Consider the following 23,876-nt stretch of genomic DNA (forward strand, 5'->3'; position numbering starts at 1 on the left):
TAGCAGGGAGGAAAAGGTCCTATTTAAAAGTTATACTAGCTACCTAGTTTTTATAAAAAGCAATAGACTTACAAAGCAGGAAGGGAGAAAGAAGCTGAGACTTCTCACTTGCCATAAACAACTTCGTCTAGAAAACTAGATGAAAAACCAACTGTCTTCAGATAGGACTCTGATCCCTGAGAGTGTGGAAACAAATTAGCTGAGTTCCTAACTGCCTTAAATTTTTGTTTGAAGGCAATTTCCAGACCATAGGCAAGTGGAGGAGGAACTCAAGACCGAGGTCTATGGTGTCCAGTGGCTTGAGTAGACAGAGATCAGATTTGAAAAGGAGGCCACCACAGTGATTAAAATGTGGGAGACAAGTCGGGTGTGGCAGTGCACTCTTGTAATCCCAGTACTTGGGAGGCTGAGAAAGGAGGATCCAGGTTCAAGGCCAGCCTTGGCTACTTAGTGAGGCCCTCCGCAACTTAGTGAGACCCTGTTTCAAAAAATAAAGGAAAAAATAGGGCTGAGGGGGTAGTTTGGAGGTAGAATGCCCCTGGGTTCAATCCCCAGTCCTGCAGAAAATGTGAGAGAGAAAATAAGGGGGGAATGCTACCCATAATAACAAACTTCAGAACTCTACCTGTGATCTACTGAGATCTTGGCTGAAAATCCAACTGTGTACATGGAACTGTATGAATCCAGGCAAAGAACAGCCTCTGTAGCAAGAGACCAAGGAGTCACCTGCTGACTGCTCCTAGACCTCACAGAGGGCAAGCAGTTTTACGTTTCTACAGGCCAAAGAGAAGAGACCACAAGAGTAATGTCTTATTAGTGAGGCTAAAGTAACCTTGAAGTAAAGCTGACACTCTATCTGCTCCCCAAATGACAAACTAAACCACCAGTAACTTTACTGCCTATCAGAACAAAGTCCAACACTCTTTAAAGGAACAGAACAAAATCTAGTGGCTAACAATGTAATATTCATAATGTTTAGCAGTCAATGAAAGATAGGCATGCAGGCATAGGAAAATATGGCCCACAACCATGAGAAAAATCATTAATAGGAGTACACTCAGAAATAATGGCTATAGAGCGGGTGTGGTGGCGCACGCTTGTAATCCCAGCATTTGGGAGGCTGAGAACAGAGGATTGTGGTTTGAGGAAAGCCTCAGCTACTTAGTGAGGCCCTTTGCAACTCAGTGAGGCCCTGTTTCAAAATAAAAAGAATAAAAAATAGGGCTGGGATGTGGCCTGGAGGTAGAATGCCCTTGGGTTCTATCCCCAGTACTGGGGGAAAAAAAAACCAGTAGGTATAATTCACAGCATACTAAAAGAATAAAAGAAAAACCATATAATCAGTTCAATGATACTGAAATTTTTGACAAAATTCAATATTAAATCATGATAAACTTTCAGCAAACTAAGAATATAAGGAAGCTTGATCAACGTGATATGGGTCATCTAGGAAAACTTATAGCAAGCATCATATTTAACAGACAAAGACTGAATGTTTTCTCCTTATTATTACAAAGAAGACAGAAATATCTGTTTTTGCCCCTTTTATTCTATCCTGTTTTGGAAATCCTAGTCAGAGAAAAAGAGCAAGAAAAATAAAAAACATACACACTGGGAACAAAAGTACAACGATCTATTCTCAAATGATATGCTTATGTATGTAAAAATACTAAGACATTTAAAAAAAGGTACCAGACTAACAGGTGAAATTTTCAGATCACAAAATACAAGGTCAACATAGAAAATGACTAAATATCTCCATATTAATGAACAAGAAACAAATACCATTTACAGTAGCATCCAAAAATGTGAAATACATATGGATAAATTTAACAAAATACAAACAAGACTTTTATACTAAAAGTGACAAAACACTGAAACTAAAGACCTAAATAAATGGAGAGGTATACCATATCCATGACCAAAGAGAAGTCTCAGCAGCATCAATGTTAATGCCTCCTCCCCAACTACTAGAGAATAAATGTCTTACCAAGCAAAATCGCAAGATACTTTTTATATTCACAAGTTTGTTCTAAAATTTATAGGAAATGCAAGAGTCAGATCCAAAACAATTCTGACAAAGAATAAAGTTGGAGAGCTTATGCTAAATCTGATTTCAAGATTTATTTTAAAAATACAGTGATCAAAACATCATAGTATTGGCCAAAGGACAGATACAGATCAATGGAAGGAACAGAGAGTCCAAAAATAGACCCTAATTGACATGGTCAACTGACTGGGGGCAGAGCTGCCAAGGCAATTTAAAAGAGAGAAAGCATGGTCTTCTCAACACAGTGGGGTTCTGGAAGAGCTAAGAATCCAGATAGGAAAATGAACCTCAACTCATATCAAGCCATGCACAAAGAACTAACCCGAGTATATCATATTCCTAAAATAAAAGTAAAAACTATAAAATTCTAGAAGAAAATGGGGAAAATTTCTACGGTGCAAAGATAAGCCAAGATTTCTCAGGATACAATAAAAGTATAAACTAAATTATACTTTGACTAAATTAAAATCTACTCTTCAAAATATACAACTAGGAAAATGAAAAAGCAAAGACCTAGGGCAAGTATTTACAATACTTAAAGCTACAAAGGACGCCTCTAGGCTGGGTGTTGTGACACAGGCCAGTCATCCCAGTACTTGGAAGGCTGAGACAGGAGGATCATAGGTTTAAGGATAGACTTAGCAGCTTAGCAAGTCTCAGCAACCTTGTGAGACTAATTCAAAGCAAAACAAAAAGGGCTGGGGACGTGTAGCTCAGAGACAGAATGTCTCTGAGTTCAGTCTCCAATGGAAGATTTGGAAGGCTGAGACAAAAGGATGGCAGGTTTAAGGACAGCCTCAGTAAGTAGTGAGGCACTCAGCAACCTAGCAAGACCCTATTTTAAAACAAGCACACATAAACAAATAAATACATAAATACATAAATGGGTTGTGGCTGTAGCTCAGAAGGAGAAAGACTCTGGGTTCAATCCCCAGTAGCAAAGAAAAAAAGAGAAAGAGTGAAAGAAAAAAAGGAAGGGAGGGAGGGAGGGAAGGAGGGAAGGCGAGACAGATAATTCCAATTTGTAAGAAATTACTTAAAGGGACACAGCAATCCCAACTGAAAGACTGAATATCTGACTAGTAGAAGAACCTGAGAAGGAAAAAGAGAACTAGAGAAGTGATTTTTAAAAATAAAATGAAGAGTCAGATGTGGTGGAACACTTGTAATCTCAGTACTTGGGAGGCTGAAGCAGGAGGATCATGCAGGTTCTAAGCCAGCCTCAGCTACTTAGTGAGGCTCTCAGCAACTTAATGAGACCCTGTTTCCAAATGAAATATAAAATAGGTCTGGGAATATAGCTCAGAGGTAGAAAGCCCCTAAGTTCCATCCTTAGTACCACAAAATAAATAAATTAATTAAATTCAAATGAAGCAGCCAGGCGTGGTGGCGCACACTTGTAATCCCAGCATTTGGGAGGCTGAGACAGGAGGATCACACAGGTTCGAAGCCAGCCTCAGCTACTTAGTGAGGCTCTCAGCAACCTAGTGAGACCCTTCCAAATAAAACAGAAAATAGGTCTGGGAGTGTAGCCCGAAGGTAAAAAGCCTCTGGGTTCCATCCCCAGCACCATGAAAATAATTAATTAATTAATTAATTAAATGAAGCAAATCTGTACTTGAAGGATTCCACAAAATTCCCAACAAACTGAATGAGATAAAACACTATACCTAGACAAAGTATTCTGAAGAACACTGACAGTAATAAGGACAAACAGGACAAGAAAAAAAAAAAAAAAGACAATTATAAACTCCAGGAAAAGCAAAATGGTACAATACATCATGGCCTGAATAAGAAGTAACCTAAAATAGAGCATAATCTTAAACAAGTGATGCAGAATAACAAATACATATGTCTATATTTAAGAAAGAAGAAGCCAATTGTGGTGGGGGAAAGCCTGTAATCCTAGTACTTGGGAGGCTGAGACAGGAGGATCGCAGGTTCGAAGACAGCGTCAGCAAGTAGTGAGATTTTCATCAACCTAGTGCGATTCTGTTCCAAAATAAAATAGGGCTGGGGTGCAGCTCAGAGGTAGAATGCCCCTGGGTTCAATTCCCATTACCAAAAAAGAAGAAAAGAGAAGGATTCCACCAGCCTCATAGAGTTATGACACTGGACCTGCCAGGCAGGAAACAATGACTGACCAGTTGGCCCAGCACTGAACTCTATTTATATAGTTAGAATACCATAAGCACTGTTTACAGCATTCAATTTCCAGGGGTCAACCTCAGACAAAGCAGGAAAGGCTCTGTTGTGGTTGCAGAACAGAATGCAAATATTTGACAACTTAAGCAAAGTAGTTAACAGACATTGTGATGTTAAAGGGAGGATGAAAGAGGAGGAAAGGCTGGGGAGATGAACACTCTCCTCCTCTTCCTAAATGGAGAACCAGGAGATACAGCCCAAAACGAAAAGGCCAAATTGGGGTTTAGGGATGCCTTTTAAATTACTGTAAGAAATAAAAATATCCAAAGAAGCAAAAGGTAAAGGAAATTAATAGAAAGTAGTAATAATGAGCTAAATCCTCATCTTTCTGAATAGGAAGTCAATAGATGTTATTTTAAGTTTAGATATCAAGAAATAAGAGCATAGCATATTGTCTAGGTTTATGGAGTGAAAAGAAGGTAATGGAAATAGAAATAGTTGGGGCAGGAACTTTGCTTTTGTATCACAGGCCCTCTGTACTAGTCACCAAGTATTAATGTCATGATTATTAAAAAAAAAAAAAAAAAAAAAGCTGGGAAGCGTGTGACTTCTTTAACATCCCTTCCATTAAGATACAGTGTATGTGCCCTTTCCTTGAATGTGTGGAGCTTTGAGCTTACTTACAATCAACGAAATGTGACACAAATAACACTGCTGATTTCCAGGGATTCAACTTTTGGAGCCATAAACCACCATGTAGGTCCCATGGAGTTTTGATGCTACAAGGAAGCCCAGGCCAGGTGTGCGCCTGCTCTGATCATCTCCAGCTCAAGTCCCAGGCAACATTTAACAGCCTACTTGAACCCCAGACTTGACTCATCTCAGAAGCCTATGTTGAGCCGGGTGTCGAGGTGCATGCTCGTAATCCCAGTACTTGGAAGGCTGAGACAGGAAGGTTGCAGATGTGTGGCCAGCCTCCTCAAGTCAGTAAGGCCCTCTGAACTTAGTGAGGGCCTGTTTCCAAATCAAAATAAAATAAGGCTGGGGGTGTAGATTAGAGGTAGAATGTCTCTAGGTTCCATCTCCAGCACCACAAAAACACACACACAAAAAGCCAGCCTGTGTTTCTAAGACTGGAATCCATACAACTGATTCAACTCACATAGTTCACTCGAGTTCCGCCCATCACCAAGAGCTTGCCGACATTTGAGAATTGGAGACTAATGCTGTTGAAAGAGACTTTCACCCCTTGTAAAACTTGCTGATATATGTGAGAACCCAGGTGGCATCAGTCTAGTCTAACAGTTAAGTAAGTAATCACTGATTAAATCCTATAGGCTTAAAATAATTTGTAATGACTACCAGGATGTCATCACTTTTCTTTTTTGTCTTAAGTGTTAAAAATGTGTCTTATTTCAAAAGGCCCATGCTGTCGCAATTCTTTAATGAAACCTGCATAACTTACATGGACTTCATTCATAATTAGTTCTGGGGTCCCTTCGGCCCAGTCCCCAAATCTGTTTCTAGATTTCTCATGGCTCAAGAGGAAAATATCCCATTTTTACCCAAGGCTTTTAAGAAATAACTTCCCCAAATGATTCCACGCAGTTGTAACATGCACTACGTCATCTAAAACTCCCACCTTGAAACTATTCAGAGTCTCTTGGTTTCCACTAAAGTGCTTACAATTTTTTTTCATATTCATAAATTATGTTTATGGTGAACAAATATATATTTAATGTCAAAAGAATACCATTATTTAAAGACAAAACTCATCAACAATGAAAACAAGAATAGCCTTTTTACTATCAGTATAGTATGTTTTATCGAATTCGCATTCATTGCCTCATTGGGAATGTCTGTCATTTGTTTTTAAACATACTGATCAGAGCCAATGCCCTACAGTTCAGACATCTGTCCTTCGGATGTTGTCTTTGTTTTCTGTTCTAATGCTGAATATGTATGTGTGTTAATGCTCCCAGCTTTACACGCTCACTCCCTCTAAAAATAAAAGCATTTAAGGAAAAGCAAATGTTTTATTCTAACCTTTAGAAATATCTAACAAAAATAGACATTATGAGATTACTTAGCGCTAAAAAAAAAATCAAAGAAAAGGAGGACTCACTAGAGATTAGTATCTCTGAAAGAGAACAGCTTCCTTGCTTTGGAGAGAATTTCTTAATGATTTAAATACAGAGTACAAGGAACAAAATTTTAAATGACATAAAACAGTAACACCATAGTAACAGCCTCAGAAAATAAACAAGGAGACTTCCAATGTGTGGCTGAAAAATTAGTAATTTGGTTTGAGATTTTGAAATTAAAAAAAAAAAAAGGGAGAGAGCAGCAACAAGCAAAGAATCCAATTTATCTTTGAGTCATTTTGAACAGTGTAATACAAGAGGAATCATCAGGCTCTCGTGAGTTCTCTAGAACATTTGGCCACAGCTCCTCCCACAAGAAGCCCAGTCATGAATAAGGTACAGCACCGTGTAAACCTGACACCAAATTCCCAACACTGGGTGAGTGATTGCATTTACTAAAATTACTACATACCCAATACATATTTTCAGAACTACCTAGCTCCGCTCAGTTTTATACAGGGTGGAGGAGCAAAAGTATCTGTATCTAATTTATCTAAAAGTCTATCTAATATGCGCATCTGTGTACATGCCAGTTTCCTCCACCAAATTATATAAACTCTGCTGGACCTAGTGGCACATGCTATAATCTCACTATTTTGGGTGCTAACTCAGGAGGAACACAATAGGTTTAAAGACAGCCTCAGCAACTTAGTGAATCACTCAGCACCCTAGTGAGACCCTGTTTACAAACAAACAAACAAACTTGCTAGAGATTAGCTCAGAGGTAGAATACCCCTGGGTTCAATCCAAATAAACAAACAAACAAGCAAATAAATAAATAAGTACTCTTAAGGACAGGAATTAGCTTTGTTCATAATTCCCTACACGGATGTATGATCTTTGTATTAGTAATTTCATCTGATCATAGCAACTCACTAAGGCCCAAAGATTAGGAATAATTCCTATTTTATTGTGGAGAAATTTCAGCCAAGAAACATTAGGAACTTCACGGCTAATATGCTGAAGAATCAGGATAGAATCAAAATCTCCTAATTCCTAGACCACCACCAGGTACATTTCCCAAACTTATAAAAAAATTCATAAGAAATTTATGATATATGTGAGAACACAGGTGGCATCAGTCTAGTCTAACAATCTAACAGTTAATTTAATAATCTTATGAAAAATTTCAGAAGAAAGACTAATAAAACAAACCTCCACAGCTTCAATAATGATCAACTCATAGCCCAGGCCTATTGTATTTATACCTCATTTTGAAACAAATTTCAGACTTCATGCCTTTTTCTCTTAGTAAACATTCAACACGTAGGTATTTTTTGTGTGTGTGACCATGGGAATTGAACACAAAAGACATTCTACCCCTGAGTTACACTCAACAGCCCTATTTTCTTTATTTTGAAATAGGGTCTCACTAAATTGCAGAGGCTGGCCTCAAACCTACGGTTCCTGTCTCAGCCTCCCACGTACTGGAACTATAGGCACGAGCTCTAAGACTGGGCAAAAGGAGTACTTCTTAAATAAACCTATCAGTATGTCAGGGGAAATTCAAATTCTCTACACAAATTTCACAGAAGAGTTCTTAGAAGACAAGGCCTGAATGGAATTCAGAATTACTACTTTTTGGAAATTGTTAGGAAGGTTTTATCTAATTCTGCTCTTAGAGATTTTCTAATAAAGAAAGTCAAAGAAGTTAAAGTTAACGGGAAAAACAAATGTACAAGAATTCAAGAAATTTATTAAAATTTGTAACACCTTACACTTCTCCACTTAAAAATGTTCAAGTCATTTCAAATTTCTACCCACTACGTGCTTATTTTCTAGTGTTGATATCTTCTTTGCAGTATATAAACTCAGTCCAACTTCAGTTAACTATGGTAATGAACTACCTACCTCAAAAATTCATTTCAATCTGAACTATATATAGTAAAAGAAAATGAAGCTTTTAAAAATCATTTCCCAGGAAACACAGGAAGTGTAAGCCAACATACAGATCCATTCTCCACCCCACCCCCACCCCCGTGGTATGGGAATGGAACCCAGGGGCATTCTACCTCTGAGCTACACCCAGCCCTATTTTTTATTCTTTAGTTTCAAACAGAGTCTCACTGAGTTGCAAAGGGCCTCACCAAGTAGTAGCTGAGGCTGTCCGTGAACCCTGATCTTCCTACTTCAGCCTCCCAAATGCTGGGATTGCAAGCGTGCGCCACCACGCCTGGCCTATTCTCCTTCTTGATTTGACACTCCTTAACAATAGCATTCTTTCATTTAATGGAAATAATCCACACAGTCCCCTCCTTAATAACTGGACCCCTTCTCTTTGATTTTAATTCAGTACCATAAAGAAAGTCCAAAGTTGGCAGGGTTCACAAAAAATAGAAATGTTACCCAACTGGAGGTATTCAGGAGTATACTCCACTACAAGAAGGTGGCATCAAACCTTGGCCCGGAATGACAGGCAGCGTTTCAACGGGTACAGAGAGTGAGTGGTGACGGAGGGTCGCCACGGGCACATTCTGACATCACTGCAAGTCAGTCACAGAGGATGAGGGGGTTGCCAAAGGACGTAGAACAGTCTTTTGCCTGTATGGCGCATGCATAAACACACACAGACACACACACACACACACACACACACACACACACACACACACACACCAACATCAATGCTAGTATTGAAGACAAAAATGGGTAGTCAGAAAAAGTTTAAAATACAAATACATATTTCAAGACTCTCACAAAATGGACTTCATGTGAGTGCATTAGAGTGAATATCTAAAAATCTCCCAACATCAGTGTTAACCTGAGATACTTGCTAATGTTGTATTTGTCTCTAAAAGAATGAAAAGTGCCCATCTGAGGTGAGGGATTTATCATTTAATTTATTCTACTTCTTTTATATATACTAGCTAACTAACCAACAGCTATGGACACTGTGTTATTTATGGACACTGTGTTTATTTATGGACACAATCCCTTGTCCGAAGGTCAGAGACATTAAACTGAAAAAACTTCAGCATCTCAAGGGAGTTTTTTTTTGGTATGCAATAACCATCAGTCACCCTGTCCTGCTAATGCAGGACAGAAATCTCTACCTGAGCCCTAGCTATCCTCAATGAATTTCTATCTACAATATGGAATAAAATAATTGACTAAAAATGAGATTTTTTAATTTATAAAACAATTCCTACATGAACCAGTGGTGTTTGGACTAGGTTTAATCTAAGAACCCTTCTATTTAGAAAGTTCTCAAACTGTGATTCTAATTTTTCTGAAATAATAGGAATCGATAATTAAAATGGCTACTTAGATCATAAAACCAATAGTTGCCAAAAAGAAAAGAACTTAGGTAAACTATATTACACACAAATCATGAGTCAAAAGTACTTAGTATCTGGGCTGGGGATGTAGGTCTGCAGCAGAGCACCTGCCTAGCCTGCAGAAGGCTTGGCCTTGGGTCCCATTCTCAGTATTGCCAAAACCAAAAATGTTTAACACCGCATCTCAAATGGACTTCCAAGCTGCAAGGGTACCCTTGCACGGATTCCTGCCATACCATATCTTCCAGTGCCCTCACACAAATCAGGTCTGGCAGAAAATGAGATATTCAAGACAAATGCTTTTCTGATTACCAGCCTGCCTGCAGCCCCACCAGACACAGCCTCTCTAGATCATTGCTCAAAAGCTGACCTTTAACTGATGCTCGTTATCAACCACAGGTACCCATTTTTAGTGTTGCTTCTTGGATATTGGACGAATCCACCAACTACCTTCTCCTGTTACCAAATCATCTGGACCAATGATTTTGGTTCTCTGCTGTTCCTTTTCTACTACACCAGGCAACTCCCAATTAATTTACTTCCTATGAAGACAAAGGCACACATTTGAACCTCATGGGAAAGAGCAATAGTGTGATTCGTTTCTCAGAAAGTCTGGGTAACACATATTGCTGATGTGTCTGGAGGTTATTCTAATTTTCAAGTATTTCAGTACTTATTTTGTTAAACAGAATGGTCAGGAGGTGCTAGAGCCACCTTATGTAAGGTTTCATGCATTAGACAAGTACCAACTGTTTTAACTGTTCTTCTTTGCCTAAATGAAATCAGTATTACTGAATTATTTGATTATACTATTACCTGTATTATTACTTAACTATAGCTACTACGTAAGTAATCATTACTTATAACCAAAATCCTTTAAGAGAAGAATTTAATGGAATCATCATCATCATTTTTTAAAGATATACTTCAGAAGGGCATACTGCAGAACTCTGAAATTTTCTGAATCAATATATCATTGATTCTTGGCAAACCATCATTTCTATCTTGATAGACTTCATTTGTTTCCAAACTAGAAAGAACACTCATTTGATTTACGTTCTTCCATCATACAAACAAAAATATTTAATGGCTACTCAGATTTTAGAACAAGTTAATGGCTTTATAATGGCATGATAGATGAGTTGCTTGACCTTTGGGCTTTAGTTTCCTTATCTGTAACATAAAAGGGCTGAAAGATTTACAAAGTGTCTTCTAACCCTAAAATCCATGATTTTATAGTGATAGAGGGTTTAGTACAGAGTATTTACATCTTAGAAAATTCCTAAGGAATCATTACTAATAAGGCATCTTTTTTTTTCAAAAATGCCCAGAATAACAAGTTTATTTCCACACTCATTTACTGAAGTCTTAAACTTAGAAAAAGTACCCCCAAAGTTACTCAAGTTAATACAAATTTTCTTCTTATAGACTATTTTCCCCTAGATTCTAGTAAATACGCAGAGATTCTAGTAATTCTATGATGTTAATAGGATACAACTACAAAGTTAAAAATTCATCATTACTAAGTTCTTTTGCAGGAATGAGAAATGAACAGCACACCATTATGAAAATGTTTACTTACTAAACCCTAATAAATTAGAAACATTTCAAGAAATTCTTAGAGAACAAAGAAATAAATACTTTTACCATACTGAAATTTAAATGAAGATTTAAATTGCTTTTTCTGCTTTCACTAAAACAAGTCTTAATAAAAGCACAATTTACCCACAAAATAACACTTTTATTTATAAGGATTCTCATGAAAGAATTCACCTGAAGACTCGGCTGTATATTGAGTAAAATAATATACCATATTTCTTTTCCCCTGTTAATGATTGGCTTTTTCTGGAGAAAATCATATTTTACTCTCCTTTTATGCCATGTCTTACTGATATCTTTTTCTTTCTTCTTTCTTTCTTTCTTTTTTTTTTTTTTTTTTTTTGCAGTACTAGGATGGAACCCAGGAACTCTGAAAAACACCCTCAGCCCTATTTATTATATATATATGTATATATATATACATATATATATATACGTATATATATATATATATTTTTTTTTCCCCCTTGGTGATACTAGGGGTAGAACCCAGAGGCTTTCTACCTCCGGGCTATATTCCCACCACACCCGGCTTATTCTATATTTTGAGATAGGGTCTCACTGAATTGCAAAGGGCCTCACTAAGTAGCGAGGCTGTCCATGAACTGCGATCTTCCTGTCTCAGCCTCCCAAATGCTGAATTGCAAGCACGTGCCACCATGCCTGGCCTACTGATATATATATATATATATATATTTTTTTTGGGGGGGGGGTTGGTACTGGGGGTAGAACCCAGAGGCTTTCTACCTCCGGTTTATACTCCCAGACCTATTTTATATTTTATTTAGAAACAGGGTCTCATTAAGTTGCTGAGAGCCTCACTAAGTAGCTGAGGCTGACTTTGAACTTGTGAGATTCTCCTGTCTTAGCATCCCAAGTGCTGTGATTACAAGTGTGAGCCACCACGCCCAGCTACTGATAGCTTTAAAAAAGAGAAAATTAGAAAAACTTCCTTGAAAAACTATTGAACTGTGTAGTTTTCTCTTTGGGTTGTTTTTAAAGCAGTGACTAAATATTCTAAAATAAAAACAATTTAACATACTTAGACTTTGGGATTTCACAAGTTTACCTTGACATACAATGGCTTTTAGTTCATAAAATCAACACTTGAATTTAAATTACTTTTACTGCTACACTAATAAACTGAATCTCTAGAGACAATACAGAGAGCACTTACCTGTATCTCACTTATGGCACACAATACTATCATGTATCTGTTTTATGATGAACATCTTATTCCTTCAAATACTGGAAACTCAGGAGCAGCCAGGTGTGATTGACCCACATATATATTTTCAAGCACCTATACCCATCATTTTTTAAAAAGATCTTTCCTAAATAACTGTTGAATAAGTGGAGCTCAATTGTTCACATCTATTAGTTACGTATCGGTGCTTCCCCTATAGAGATAGATAGGGCTGTGTGTCTATAAGGCAAAATTTAATCTTCAAAAAAAATTGATTCTGTTATGGTTTTGGTTTCCTTGCCTACTCAAATCAACAGACTTCTGGTAACTAAATAATAACAAATTAGCAATAACTTATAAAAGTAATTAGTTGCTTTATAAAACTGATTAGGTTATATATAGAAAAACAAAGCAACTAAAATAAAGACAATTTTTGCATGTGTGTAATACTGGGCATTGAACCCAGGGGTATTTTGCCCCAATCCTATTTTATATTTTTTTATTTTGAAACAGGGCCTCACTACACTGCTGAAGCTATCCTCAAACCTGTGATCTTCCTGTCTCAGCCTCTCAAGAACTGGCATTACAAGCGTGTACCATCACACCCAACTAACAAGTTTGTGTGTGGGGTTGGGGGGGGTACTGGGGGTTGAACCCAGGGGCTTTTCTACCTCTGGGGTATATATACTTCCAGACCTATTTTATACTTTATTTGGAAACAGGGTCTCACTAAGTTGCTGAGAGTCTAAGTTGCTGAGGCTGGCTTTGAACCTGTGGGAATCCTCCTGTCTCAGCCTCCCAAGCGCTGGGATTACAAGCGTGTACCACCATGCCCAGCTTGGACAAGTAAATTTTTAAAGACAAAGGAGAGCTGCTCATCCTTATTACAAGGGAAGTTCTACAAGTGCAGAGACTTTTTCTGACCTGTTTACTGCTATACCCCTAGTTTCTTTTTTTTTTTTTTGGGGGGGGGGTACTGGGGGTGGAACCCAGAGGCTTTCTACCTCCTGGCTATACTTCCAGACCTTTTTTATATATTTTTTGGAAACAGGGTCTCACTAAGTTGCTGAAAGCCTCACTAAGTAGCTGAGGCTGGCTTCGAACCTGTGCGATCCTCCTGTCTCAGCCTCCCAAGTGCAGGGATTACAAGCGTGCGCCACCACGCCCGGCTAGCCCTAGTTTCTACAAGTATCTGATGTGAACATTAAGAGGCTTTCAATAAGCATTTGATGAATAAAAAGACTGGTGATTAAACATTATTTCTAACCCATGCATGGTGGCGCACGCTTGTAATCCCAGTACTTGTGAGTCTGAGACTGGAGGATGGTGGTTAGCAGACAGCCTCAGCTACTCAGTGAAGCCCTCTGCAACTTAGTGAGACCTTATTTCAAAATAAAGAATAAAAAATAGGGCAGGGGGTATAGCTTCAGAGGTCAATGCCTCTGGGTTCCATCTCCAGACCTGGAAAAAAAAACCCCATTATTTCCTTCATCTTTCTATGTGTTTTAGTTTAGTAAGGAAAATAGAACACTTGTAGAGTGCAGATACCCTAACACAGGTTCATACTAAAATCTGATTCTGGCAAAGGCTCCAGAATTCAGAATTACCAACTGTAAAATAAGAGGATATTTACATCCCAGACACTGTTTGGCTGATCAAGCCTGGGCCTGGGAGACATCAAGCACAGGTAAGCAAGAATTTCAAGTCATTATCCCTGTCGGGCCCGCACGACATAGTACCAGTGCCAGCAATAACGAGTCAGCTTTTCTGGCAAATCCATCAAAATTAAATCTTAAACTTAAAAAAAAAAAAAAACTAATATGTTTATTGTGCTCCTTCAAGCTTAGAGGCTTAACTATCTGTGGGAAGGGCCTGTAATTATGATCAATTACTTATGGCTTGAAGGCACTTAAAAAGGCATCTGCCCTTTTAAGCAACGTTTAAAAAAACCAGGCATATGACTGTAAAACTTATCCTAGGACAACAACAAATCATGGGTTTGGGGGCCAACTCTGACACTCTCCTTTGGAAGGAAAAGGACTGCTGCCACTTGTCCTTGATTTGCTGTCTCTGCCTTGGAAAAAAAATAGCAATCTTTACAATTCTGAATTTCTAGTCTGGCCAAGCAAATCATGGGGGCAGTGGTTGCCTCAAGGCCAAAGTGGAAGAAAAGGAACAGGAAGGAAACGAAAAGGAAATGGAGATCCGTAGCTCGTGAGGGTGACTTCACTGATAATTTCACATTTCAAGAGTCACTGATTTCATGGCATACAACTGACAGCCTTTTCTGACAAACTTTGGAGTAATTGTACTCAAGTAGCTTTTTGGTTCCAAAGCCTGTAATGCCTGGGTTTGAAGATGATTTTCTCTAGGGGAAATAAAAAAGGTGAGGTGAACTGATGAAACGATCCCCAGTACCACCAAAAAAAAAAAATACAGTAAGAACTTCATCTTGAAATTCTAGCAGTGGAATTCATCCTTTGGGGCGAGCTCCAGCAATTCCTCTGGGAAGATCACTATGTTATACGGAGCCAAGTGTACCCTCACTCTTTCCCTCCAATATCATATAGACTCTCCCTCAAAAACGGGGAGTTTATTGTTTTTTTCAACAAACACCCACACAAGTTAACCTATTGATTGTATATAAAACCCCATCTTCTAAAACATTCATCCTCCCAGCCTCATTAGCCTTTGCCCCCCTCTCCAACTAGAATAAAGTAGAGGTATAATTGGGGCCCTATCTTTATGGCCCTTTTCTACTTTATTTATGCACTTATGATTCTTTGCTGCCCTCTTGCCTGAGTCTAACTATGTTGAGAACAAAGAACCACACAAATCACTCAGCCCAGGATAAGAGAAGACAAGTTAAAACCTCCCAGGAAGACTCTGTAGACGCTTGGTCTCCCTGAGTCTATAGAGGGTTTGGTATTTCAAAGGTCAGGCTTGGGTCTCTCCATTTTGATGACTAATGTTAAATTGTTTGAGTTCTTACAAAAATATTTAGCTGTGCTTATTTACATAATTTCATCCACAGCGCACACAGTAGGCACACACTTGTTGAGTCTCTAGATGGATGAGAAGACGGGAAGAAGATCCCAAGACCTCCTTTCTGAAACACATTATCTTAAGAGTTGAGAAGAGTAAAATCACAACCCAATTTGTAGAAGCTTCTGCGCATTACTCAGCTACGCATTTCTGTTTTAAAAGAATGGGATGGCACAATCACACAATGGGGAAATTCCAGGATCACTAAGAAAACACCATTATTCTAAGTCACACACTTACTTTTAGTACTGGTTACTACAGAGGAGGCTGTTAATGGCTGTCTTCCCACCCACTCAACCCGTCCCAGAAAAGCAAAGGCAGAACATCTATGACCTACAGACACATCAGGGACTCCCTCTTACCCCTGGGAGAAGGAGTCTAAGGACTATATTGTGTTGTAGGTATAAATACAGGCAAACAGGTAACTTTTATGGAAGTTTTTTTTCTTCCAGCGACATTATTTGATATTGGGCACCCTCACGGAAAATCCCATGATCAGAAACCATTATTATACAACTTTAATATAAAGAAACTGTGGGTGCGACTGGCAGACATATCCTTGTACGTTTTCTGCATTTTCTTAAGCCTTACACCCAACTCCACCCTTGAAGGTACCATCTCAACCAGTTATCACAGCAACTGGCTCCTCTTTTACGCATTTTCAGGCTCTCAAAGTTTCCCCATGGCAGGGAAAAAAAGGAAAGGGGGCGGGAGGAGCACGTCTCAGTTTGGTGGTTCTGTCCCTACTCCCCCACACGCTTCTGGGCAGGCAGGGAGAAAACACTTTGAAGTTGCCCAGCAGCGAGGACGCTGCTGGTCTTTTTGCCGGCTGGCTGGCAAGGTCACCTGCTCTGGCTCGGGCGACAGAACTTACTTGTCCAGTCGAGGGGTCGCGCCCGGCCTCGCCAGCCGCCCCCGCCTGGCACCTTCCTGGGCCCCAGGCTTTGGGATCCCGGGCCCGGCCTCCCCAGAAGCGCAGCCCCCGACGGCGCGGTCCCCGCTCACCTGACCACGTTGGGGTGCTCGAAGGTCTCCAGGTGCCTCAGCACCGCCACCTCGCGGATGGTGGAGAGCGGCATGCCCTCCTCGCCCGTCTGCACCCGCACGCGCTTCAGTGCCACGAACCGGCCTCCGTTCTTCAGGTCGCGGGCCTTGAACACCTTCCCGTAGGCGCCCTCCCCGATCTCGGCCACGCACTCATACTGCTGGTCGGCGCGGCTCAGGCCGTCCTTCTCCATGCCGGCTGCGGCTGCGGCTGCGGCTGCGGCGCTGCGCTCGGCTGGCTCGCCTGCTCCGGGCTCCCGGACCTCGCTTGCCCTCCTCCGCCGGCTCCGGAGCTCTCGCGGCCGCCGGGGCTGCGAGGAGCGACCTCGCCGCCGGCTGTCGCAACCCGAGAGCGGCCGCGAAACCCCGCCTGCCGAGCGGCCGCCGAGGACCCAGCCGATCCCTCCTCTGCCCTCCCCGAAGCGAAGTGCTCTGCACCGACACCGAGGCGATTACATCTGCGCCCGCGCGCGTCTCACTCCGCAATCTCGATACCTAAAAGAAGACACGGGTGGACAAGAAAGTGCATCAGACATCCCCGGGGTGCCTGCAGGCTCCCCCCCTCCCCCGGCGCAGCCCCAGCGCTACCCTCCGCGCGCCCCGGCCCTCTCCCGCGCCTCCAGATCCAGCTCCGTATCTCCGAGAAGAGCCAAGTTACTTTTCTCTGCGTGCAGCAGGGCTGGAGCCGTCTCGGAGCCCGGAGGCTGCAGGGGCCCCTCGGGGCGCAGCGCCGCGGGACGGGAGGGGGCGTGCCGGGAGCGCGAGGGGGGGGCACGTCAATGTCACCGCTTCATATTTATACCTTTATGATTGTGTGCGCGCCTGCCCTCCTCGCCTCCCGGGCCTGGACGTGCAGTGAAAGGGGGTCCTGGGGGGTGGGCGTCCGGGGGTCGTGCACACTCTGGTGCGGAGGGGCATGTTGGGTCCACCCGCGTGAATGTGGGTGGGGGCTCCCGGGACCCTGTAACCCGATGCTGTGAGTGTACGAGAAGGGGTGGTCAGACATCTGCTCGGAAATTGCTTCCTTTCTTTCTACTTTCAGTTTTTCTACGGGGAGACATTTGAAAACGACTCGCACACACAAATGGTCTTTTGGAGGTAAAGGAGTCTCGGTGGGAAACGGCACTCTCCCTCCGGCTCACAGGACCTCCCTGGTGGAAACCCGGGGAAGACCCGCCATCAGGTCGGGGAGGGGGGGCTGCTCGGGGCGGGCCAGCCGGGGGCCCCGGAGGGGGAGGCCCCCTTGGGAGCCCAAGGGTGGGGGAAGGGGTGCCCGCCACACTTTGGTTTGTCGCGTCCTTAAAGAATATCTCCAAGAGGAAGATGGCACAACCTTGTCTGGACTTGAAGTCTTCCACCGATTTCAACCTGAGCAAAATTCAACCTCCTTAAAAAAAAAAGGTGGGGGGTGGGAAGAGTAAGCCGGCGCCTCCTGGGGTGAGAGGAGGGGCTCTGCGCCGAGACCCTTCCCCACCGCCACGACGTGGGGGTGGCTACTCCGGCCCCCCTCGGCCCAGGCCGGGGCCCGTCAGCAGCTGCGCCGCCCCCTCCCCGTGCCCCTCTGCCTAACAAAGCCCGGGAGTGGGGTACCCTAACTTTCCTCCCCAGGCAGCTGCTCGCCGGGAGCTCGGGAGCCCCCTCCCCCGGGGCCGTCGCGGTCTCGCCCCGACATCTGCCACGCCAGCCGCGCGTCCGGAATCCCCGGGACAGCTCGGAATTACCTGCCCGCCACCGCTGGCCGGGAATTACAGCCGCCGCGACCCCCGCGGCGTGGGCAGAGCCGCTCACACGCTCGGCTTTCAGAACCTCCCCGGAGAGCCGAGGGGAGGGCCCCGCCCGGCCGGGGGTCCCGTCCAGGTCGAGGGCCACACAGGTAGCGGGAGCCCGCGGCCGCCCTCCGCGTCCCTCCGCCCCGTCCAGCCCCGCGCCGGGCGGCGTCGGGCCGCCCACCCCCGCGGGGAGCCGCGCCCGCGCCCCCGGCCCCCGGCCGCGGCCGAGCGCGGAGCCGCGCTGCCTTTTCCCCCCCTCCCCTCCACTCTTTTTTGTTGTTGTTGTTGCTTTCCCACGCTGGCTGAATGTGACTTGACCCCATTTCAAAAAAGTTTGACATAGTGCTTCAACATTTCCGCATTCCTCCGCGACTACAAAGGCTGCAGCCGCCTCCTTCTGCTTTCTGTCTCCGCTCTCTGTCTTCACACTCAATGAAATCCTTCTTGCGCCTCTCCCGGAGCCTGCCAAGCGCCGCGAGGGTCGCCACCGGCGCGGCGGGCACGGCCGCCCCGCGCGCGCACGCAGCTGCCCACGTGCACCCGGCGCGGGCGGCGGCGGGCGTCCCGCACCCCGGAGTTTAGAGAATAAAAACACCCGGGGCGGCTGCGCCCCCCCCCCAGCACAGCTCGCCCGCGGGGGTGGCCCGCGGGAAGCCGGGGGAACCGGGTCTCCGAGGTGGGGAAGATGGAGCCCACACCCACACCCACACCTCGGCGGGCTGCAGAGGGGAGAAGCGGGGCGCGGAAGCACACTCCCCGCATGGAGTCCCCGGGGCCAGTGCCTTCGAAACTCTACTTGTGGGGGACTCCTGCGAATGTCCCAGAGGCATTCCTCAAGTTCCGTTTGGAGAAGTCGGAGGGGGGCTGGGGAAGGGGGGATGCGCTCGCCCGGGATCTCGGCGGAGTCGGGGCGTCCCCTCCGTCCCGACGAGCCTCTTCTTAGCCCCCCGCCCCAGCCGGCCCCGAACCCGCCCCGTCCCAGTCCTCAAGGGGTTAACCACACCCGACTCCGCGGACGCGCGGCCCCCTCCGACCCCCTCCCCGCCGCGCCCCCCGGCCCCCGGCCCCCGCGGCGGCTCACCTGGGGCGCGGGGCCGGGCGCCGCCGATCCGCACGTGCGCGCCGCGCGGGGCAGGTAACCCGACTGCGGCCGCGGCGGCGAGGCCGGGGGTGGGCACAGCGCGGAGGGCGGAGGGACCCGGGGCGCCGCCCGCTGGGGGCGGCGGGGGCCCGGCCGGGGAGGCGCGGGGGGCGGCCCCGGCTCGGCGACCCACCGGGGCCGAGGCGCAAATTAAAGCCTTCCGGAGGGGGCGGCGGCCGAGCCCGCGGCGCCCCCCAGATCGGCCGGCGCAGGGGGCGCGCGGGCGGCGGGGAGGGGGAAGGAAAATTTCCGGTTTTCGGGGCAACTGGAGTGGGAGGGGGGAATCCCGCGACGCCGGGGAGCGGCGAGGGAGGGACGGGGTGGGGTGGGTGGTCGGCAGCCCGCGGCGCGTGCACACCCAGGGGCGCCCGGAGTCGGGGTCTTGACGGGGCGAGGCGGGGGTCTCCGCTCTCTCTGATGTGGACCGAAGGAACCACGCGAGACCGCCGGCAGTAATTATGAGGGGCCGGCGGGGGTGGGCGAGAGCGACACTTTCCAAGAAACTGAAAATCGGACCCCCTGAATAACTCTATTTAAAGAAAAGAAAAAAATTTTTTTTTAAAGCTTGGCAGAATGCCTTGCACAAAAGAAAATACGAATCTGTCCAAGCACTTTTCACTTTCAGCATGAGCTACATTTGTTTTGTTTTCCTTCGCTTCCTTTCGGCCTCACAAAGCCCTATCTTTTCCTTTTGGACAGAGGATATGGTTTGGAAATTGTCAGGCACTCTTGTGGTTAACGACCTACGTGAAGGGGCTTGGCGGGGTCACAGTTACTAAGTGGTTAGCAACTGCTGAGGGTTCACTAAGGTATTTCTGAGGAGCTAAAAAAGACTAAAATTTAGTGTAACAGGACTGCAAGATAATAGACACACGTGCGCGCGCGCGCGCGCGCGCGCACACACACACACACACACACACACACACACACACACACACAAAGAGAGAAGTCTTCGTTTTAATACATCATTGAAATTTTGAAATTTGAAACCCTGAAAAAATGTTTTTATTTTACCTGTTGAGGAAACTTGAATGCAATTATTTCAGGTGAAAAGGAAATTTTGGAGGGGAAGAAAAGTCCTCAAGACTTTCTACAGTGGAGTAAAAGAAAACTTAGAATATCTGTCTTTTGGGAAATAATTCAGTGTTCTCCAAACTTTATATCTGTAAAGGAATTGAAACCCTTTTAGATATCTTAATGCAAAACTGAAAAAAGGGAAAAATATATAAATACTTTAGTTCCTTATAGAAAAATTAAAACTCAAAAATTCTGTTTGAATTGGAAAATTACCTCTATACATTTTTTGCTTTTTAAAAAATTTAACCATGTTACTAACTTCATTGTGATAAAAATTTTTTCCTTTATATAATTAATTCTATATTACAGTATGAAGATTAGAGAAATAAGAATCGATGCATTTCTAACATTTTGCAATGTATTGTAATATTTTTTCTTAATAAAAGTGAATAATGTCTTTAAGCTTAACATAACTTACAAGACACTGTATTTAAGAGCATATCCTTTAAAATAAAGTCTAGTTTCTGAACAAAATTTGCATTTGTAGTTATCTATAATCTTATATTCATCATGCACTTAAGAAAGAAAATTATTAGATTTCATATTTACACGTGCTATTGAATCACTACAAATCACTAATTAGACCTTAAACTACAGACACAATAGGAATCCTCCATTCTGATAATTGCTCACATTCATCAATGCCTTTTAATACAAGATTTACTTGCTAATAATTAGCATGTTTTTATAATCTAGAAATGATGGCCAATACTAGCTGTAGGAACCAGCACATGCTGACAAGAATCTATTTGAATAAACTATTTGTTTAAAAAATAGTAAGTTGTAAATACCTCTAAAATTAACAAAGGAATATTTTTTGTACCCTAGGTAGTATTTTTAGTTACCAAATTTGATAATAACCTTTACCAGATTAGAAATTCGATGACTGAGGTTACTAGGTCACTTGGGCAATGTAAAAAAAAAAAAGAAGAAATTTTATTTAATGATCTATGTTGATACCAGGCGTTAACTCTGTCTCTGTCCTCTTTTTTTTTCTGATATTCCTTATGTTTTATGTTAATTTTTCATTGCTCACTCTTCCTGGTTATGGTTCACATTAAACCCTAATTGGTGAAAAATTCAGACCCAAGGAAGTTTTACAATGAATTGTATAAATTAGTAAATATTTGAATGTTTTTGTTTATAGATAACTTCCTCTGTGTGTAACATGTTATGGTAATAAAGTTTGTGCAAAGCTTATAAACTGTGAATCAAATTTGGACAACCTTTGTTTAGAAGTCTTCTTTGAATGAAAATACAGCACTAAAGAATATTGACTGCAGTATTTTCTACAGTTGCAAATCAAAATCATTTTACAGGTGCTTAAAAATTAGAATTCACAGATTTATCTCTAAACACGGTGTTGTAGCTACACTAAAAGTTTTTATAGTGTCACATAATGGATGCATTTCATATGTCAACACTTTTATATCAGATCACTTTAATTTTTTTCCTTAAGTAAAAGTTGAATTTCTAGTCTATTATATTTAACCTTGTTAAATAAATAATGATTTAAAATTGTAATTACCTAATATACATCTAATTCTAAATTATCTCTATTGAAACTTATAAAATATCTTTTTTGAAAGCTCAGAAATGAAGTTTTGCTATAATTTACTATATAATTATTTTAATTGGAGGTTCATATAAATGTATACTTTTGGTCTATAAAGTTCTATTATTTTGATAAAAACATTTCTGGCTTAATAAATTTAAAATGAATTACCCTACTTTTTAAACTTGATTTGCGTATGTGTGTAAATGTTGAATAATTACCATAAAAAACTGCACTTGTGATAGAAATAGTATAATGCAGAACAATGTATTTTAATGTATTCTCCTCACCCTCCCCAGATATTTCCAAGGTATTTTCTTGGGATTTCCCCTAAAATAAAATATTAAAAGTTTGCTACATGCCTTAGGAAAAAATCATATTATCAACTCTTTCAAGTGTAAAATTCTAAACTTTAGATGATTTTTTAAAGTTCAGTCTTCTAAATAAATTGCATGCAGTTGATTTGGAAATTACCTGGGTTTTTCTCTTTTTATTGTTGCATGTAATCTAGTAGTACATTGTATTTAAGCAGTGAAAGTCGAAAAGATGTTGATGTTTACTGTGAGGAAAAATATATATATATATATATTAAGTAGCAGCATATAAAATTTAAGGAGAAAAAAACAGACATTATTATCTTTCGGAACATTCTGTTTCCAAGGGTTCTTCTGCTCTATAATTATCTCTGTGCAACATGTCAGTACTATGTTCATATTTGTATAATTGTCATCATCTTTCCTAGTTTTTTCCCTTTTGATAGCCACCTATATCTTCTTTTTCCTTTGTGTATGTGTTTGTGTGCAAATACCTGTATGTTCTTGGAATATTGTTGTGACATGTTCAAAACATGTCCTTAAGATCCTTCCATCAGCTCTATTAGAATTCTGAGTAATCAGAGAAACAACTGGAAATATACTTAGAAGATAGTGATAGTCACCTTGAAATAGCTATATTTTCTTTCCGTTGACGGTGACCTGCAGTTTTCACTGGCATCTAACATTTCTTTTTGGAGAGAATACTTACATGGCGACTGCACACAGGGCCTAATTAGAGCATTGCCTTAGCTGCTTTTCGTTGAGCTTGATGGCACAATCCAGGGGGATCTGGGAGGTTGGAGGACAGACAAAGAGGCCACCTGGGGAGAAGCTTCTATGAATGGCCTGGCAGCTGCTGACTGAAGTTCTGGGGCCAAGAGGTGTAGCACCAGTGCCCTAGGTATGGTGCATCCAGGCAGCCTCACTTTTTCAGAGTAAATGGCATTCTATGTCCCTCCCCTAATGCAATAAAATGTCTTATTAAATGAGATTGTATACTGTATGTGTTTGTATTTGTGTGGTTCTATTTTATGTTATTTTATTCTGGATTTTGCTTGAAAATTATATAGAATGGAATTCTTTGCAGAATTCCTTGAATGCCTAGAAGAAAGTACATGATAGCATAGTTTTGTAGAACAAGCCTTTTATCACAGATTGAAAAGAGGGTCTGATTTTTAAATCCATATTATTAATCCTTTTATAAATCCATACATATCATATCTTTATATCCCTAATACCTAGCGTAGCCACTGGCAAGTATTTTATGTCCAATTAATAATTGTCCACAGAAAAGTTGGTTTTGTTTTAGTCCCTCTTCTCTGGGATAACTTTCATTTCTTTTAGGGGAATATATGAGAATTATTTTTATATAATCAAGCAGAGAATTTTGATACAGTTTAAGGAACAGTGTGCTGATTTGAGGACCTCAGAAGTGTGTCTTCTCCACCTTCAGTTCCTCTCCCTCCTAATCCTTTTATCTTACCCTTTCAAGGGTGGGAATCCTGTAAAACCTTTGGAATTCCCTCAGC

The 23,876-nt window shown here is 42.4% G+C and overlaps 1 protein-coding gene across 1 annotated transcript in view; it reads right to left on the reverse strand.

Annotated features, from left to right (window-relative positions):
* The window catches only part of CDK6 (cyclin dependent kinase 6), a gene marked incomplete at both ends in the record, with an annotated part of 222,865 nt that extends 206,180 nt beyond the window's left edge, over positions 1–16,685 (reverse strand). Inside the window, one exon of the mRNA XM_080700832.1 lies at positions 16,453–16,685. Within this exon, the coding sequence (XP_080556958.1) occupies positions 16,453–16,685 (233 nt within the window). The remainder of the gene's footprint in view (positions 1–16,452) is intronic.
* Positions 16,686–23,876: the final 7,191 nt, after the last annotated feature.

Source organism: Muscardinus avellanarius, assembly GCF_963383645.1.
Source record: "Muscardinus avellanarius genome assembly, chromosome: 9".
Classification (NCBI taxonomy): domain Eukaryota; kingdom Metazoa; phylum Chordata; class Mammalia; order Rodentia; family Gliridae; genus Muscardinus; species Muscardinus avellanarius.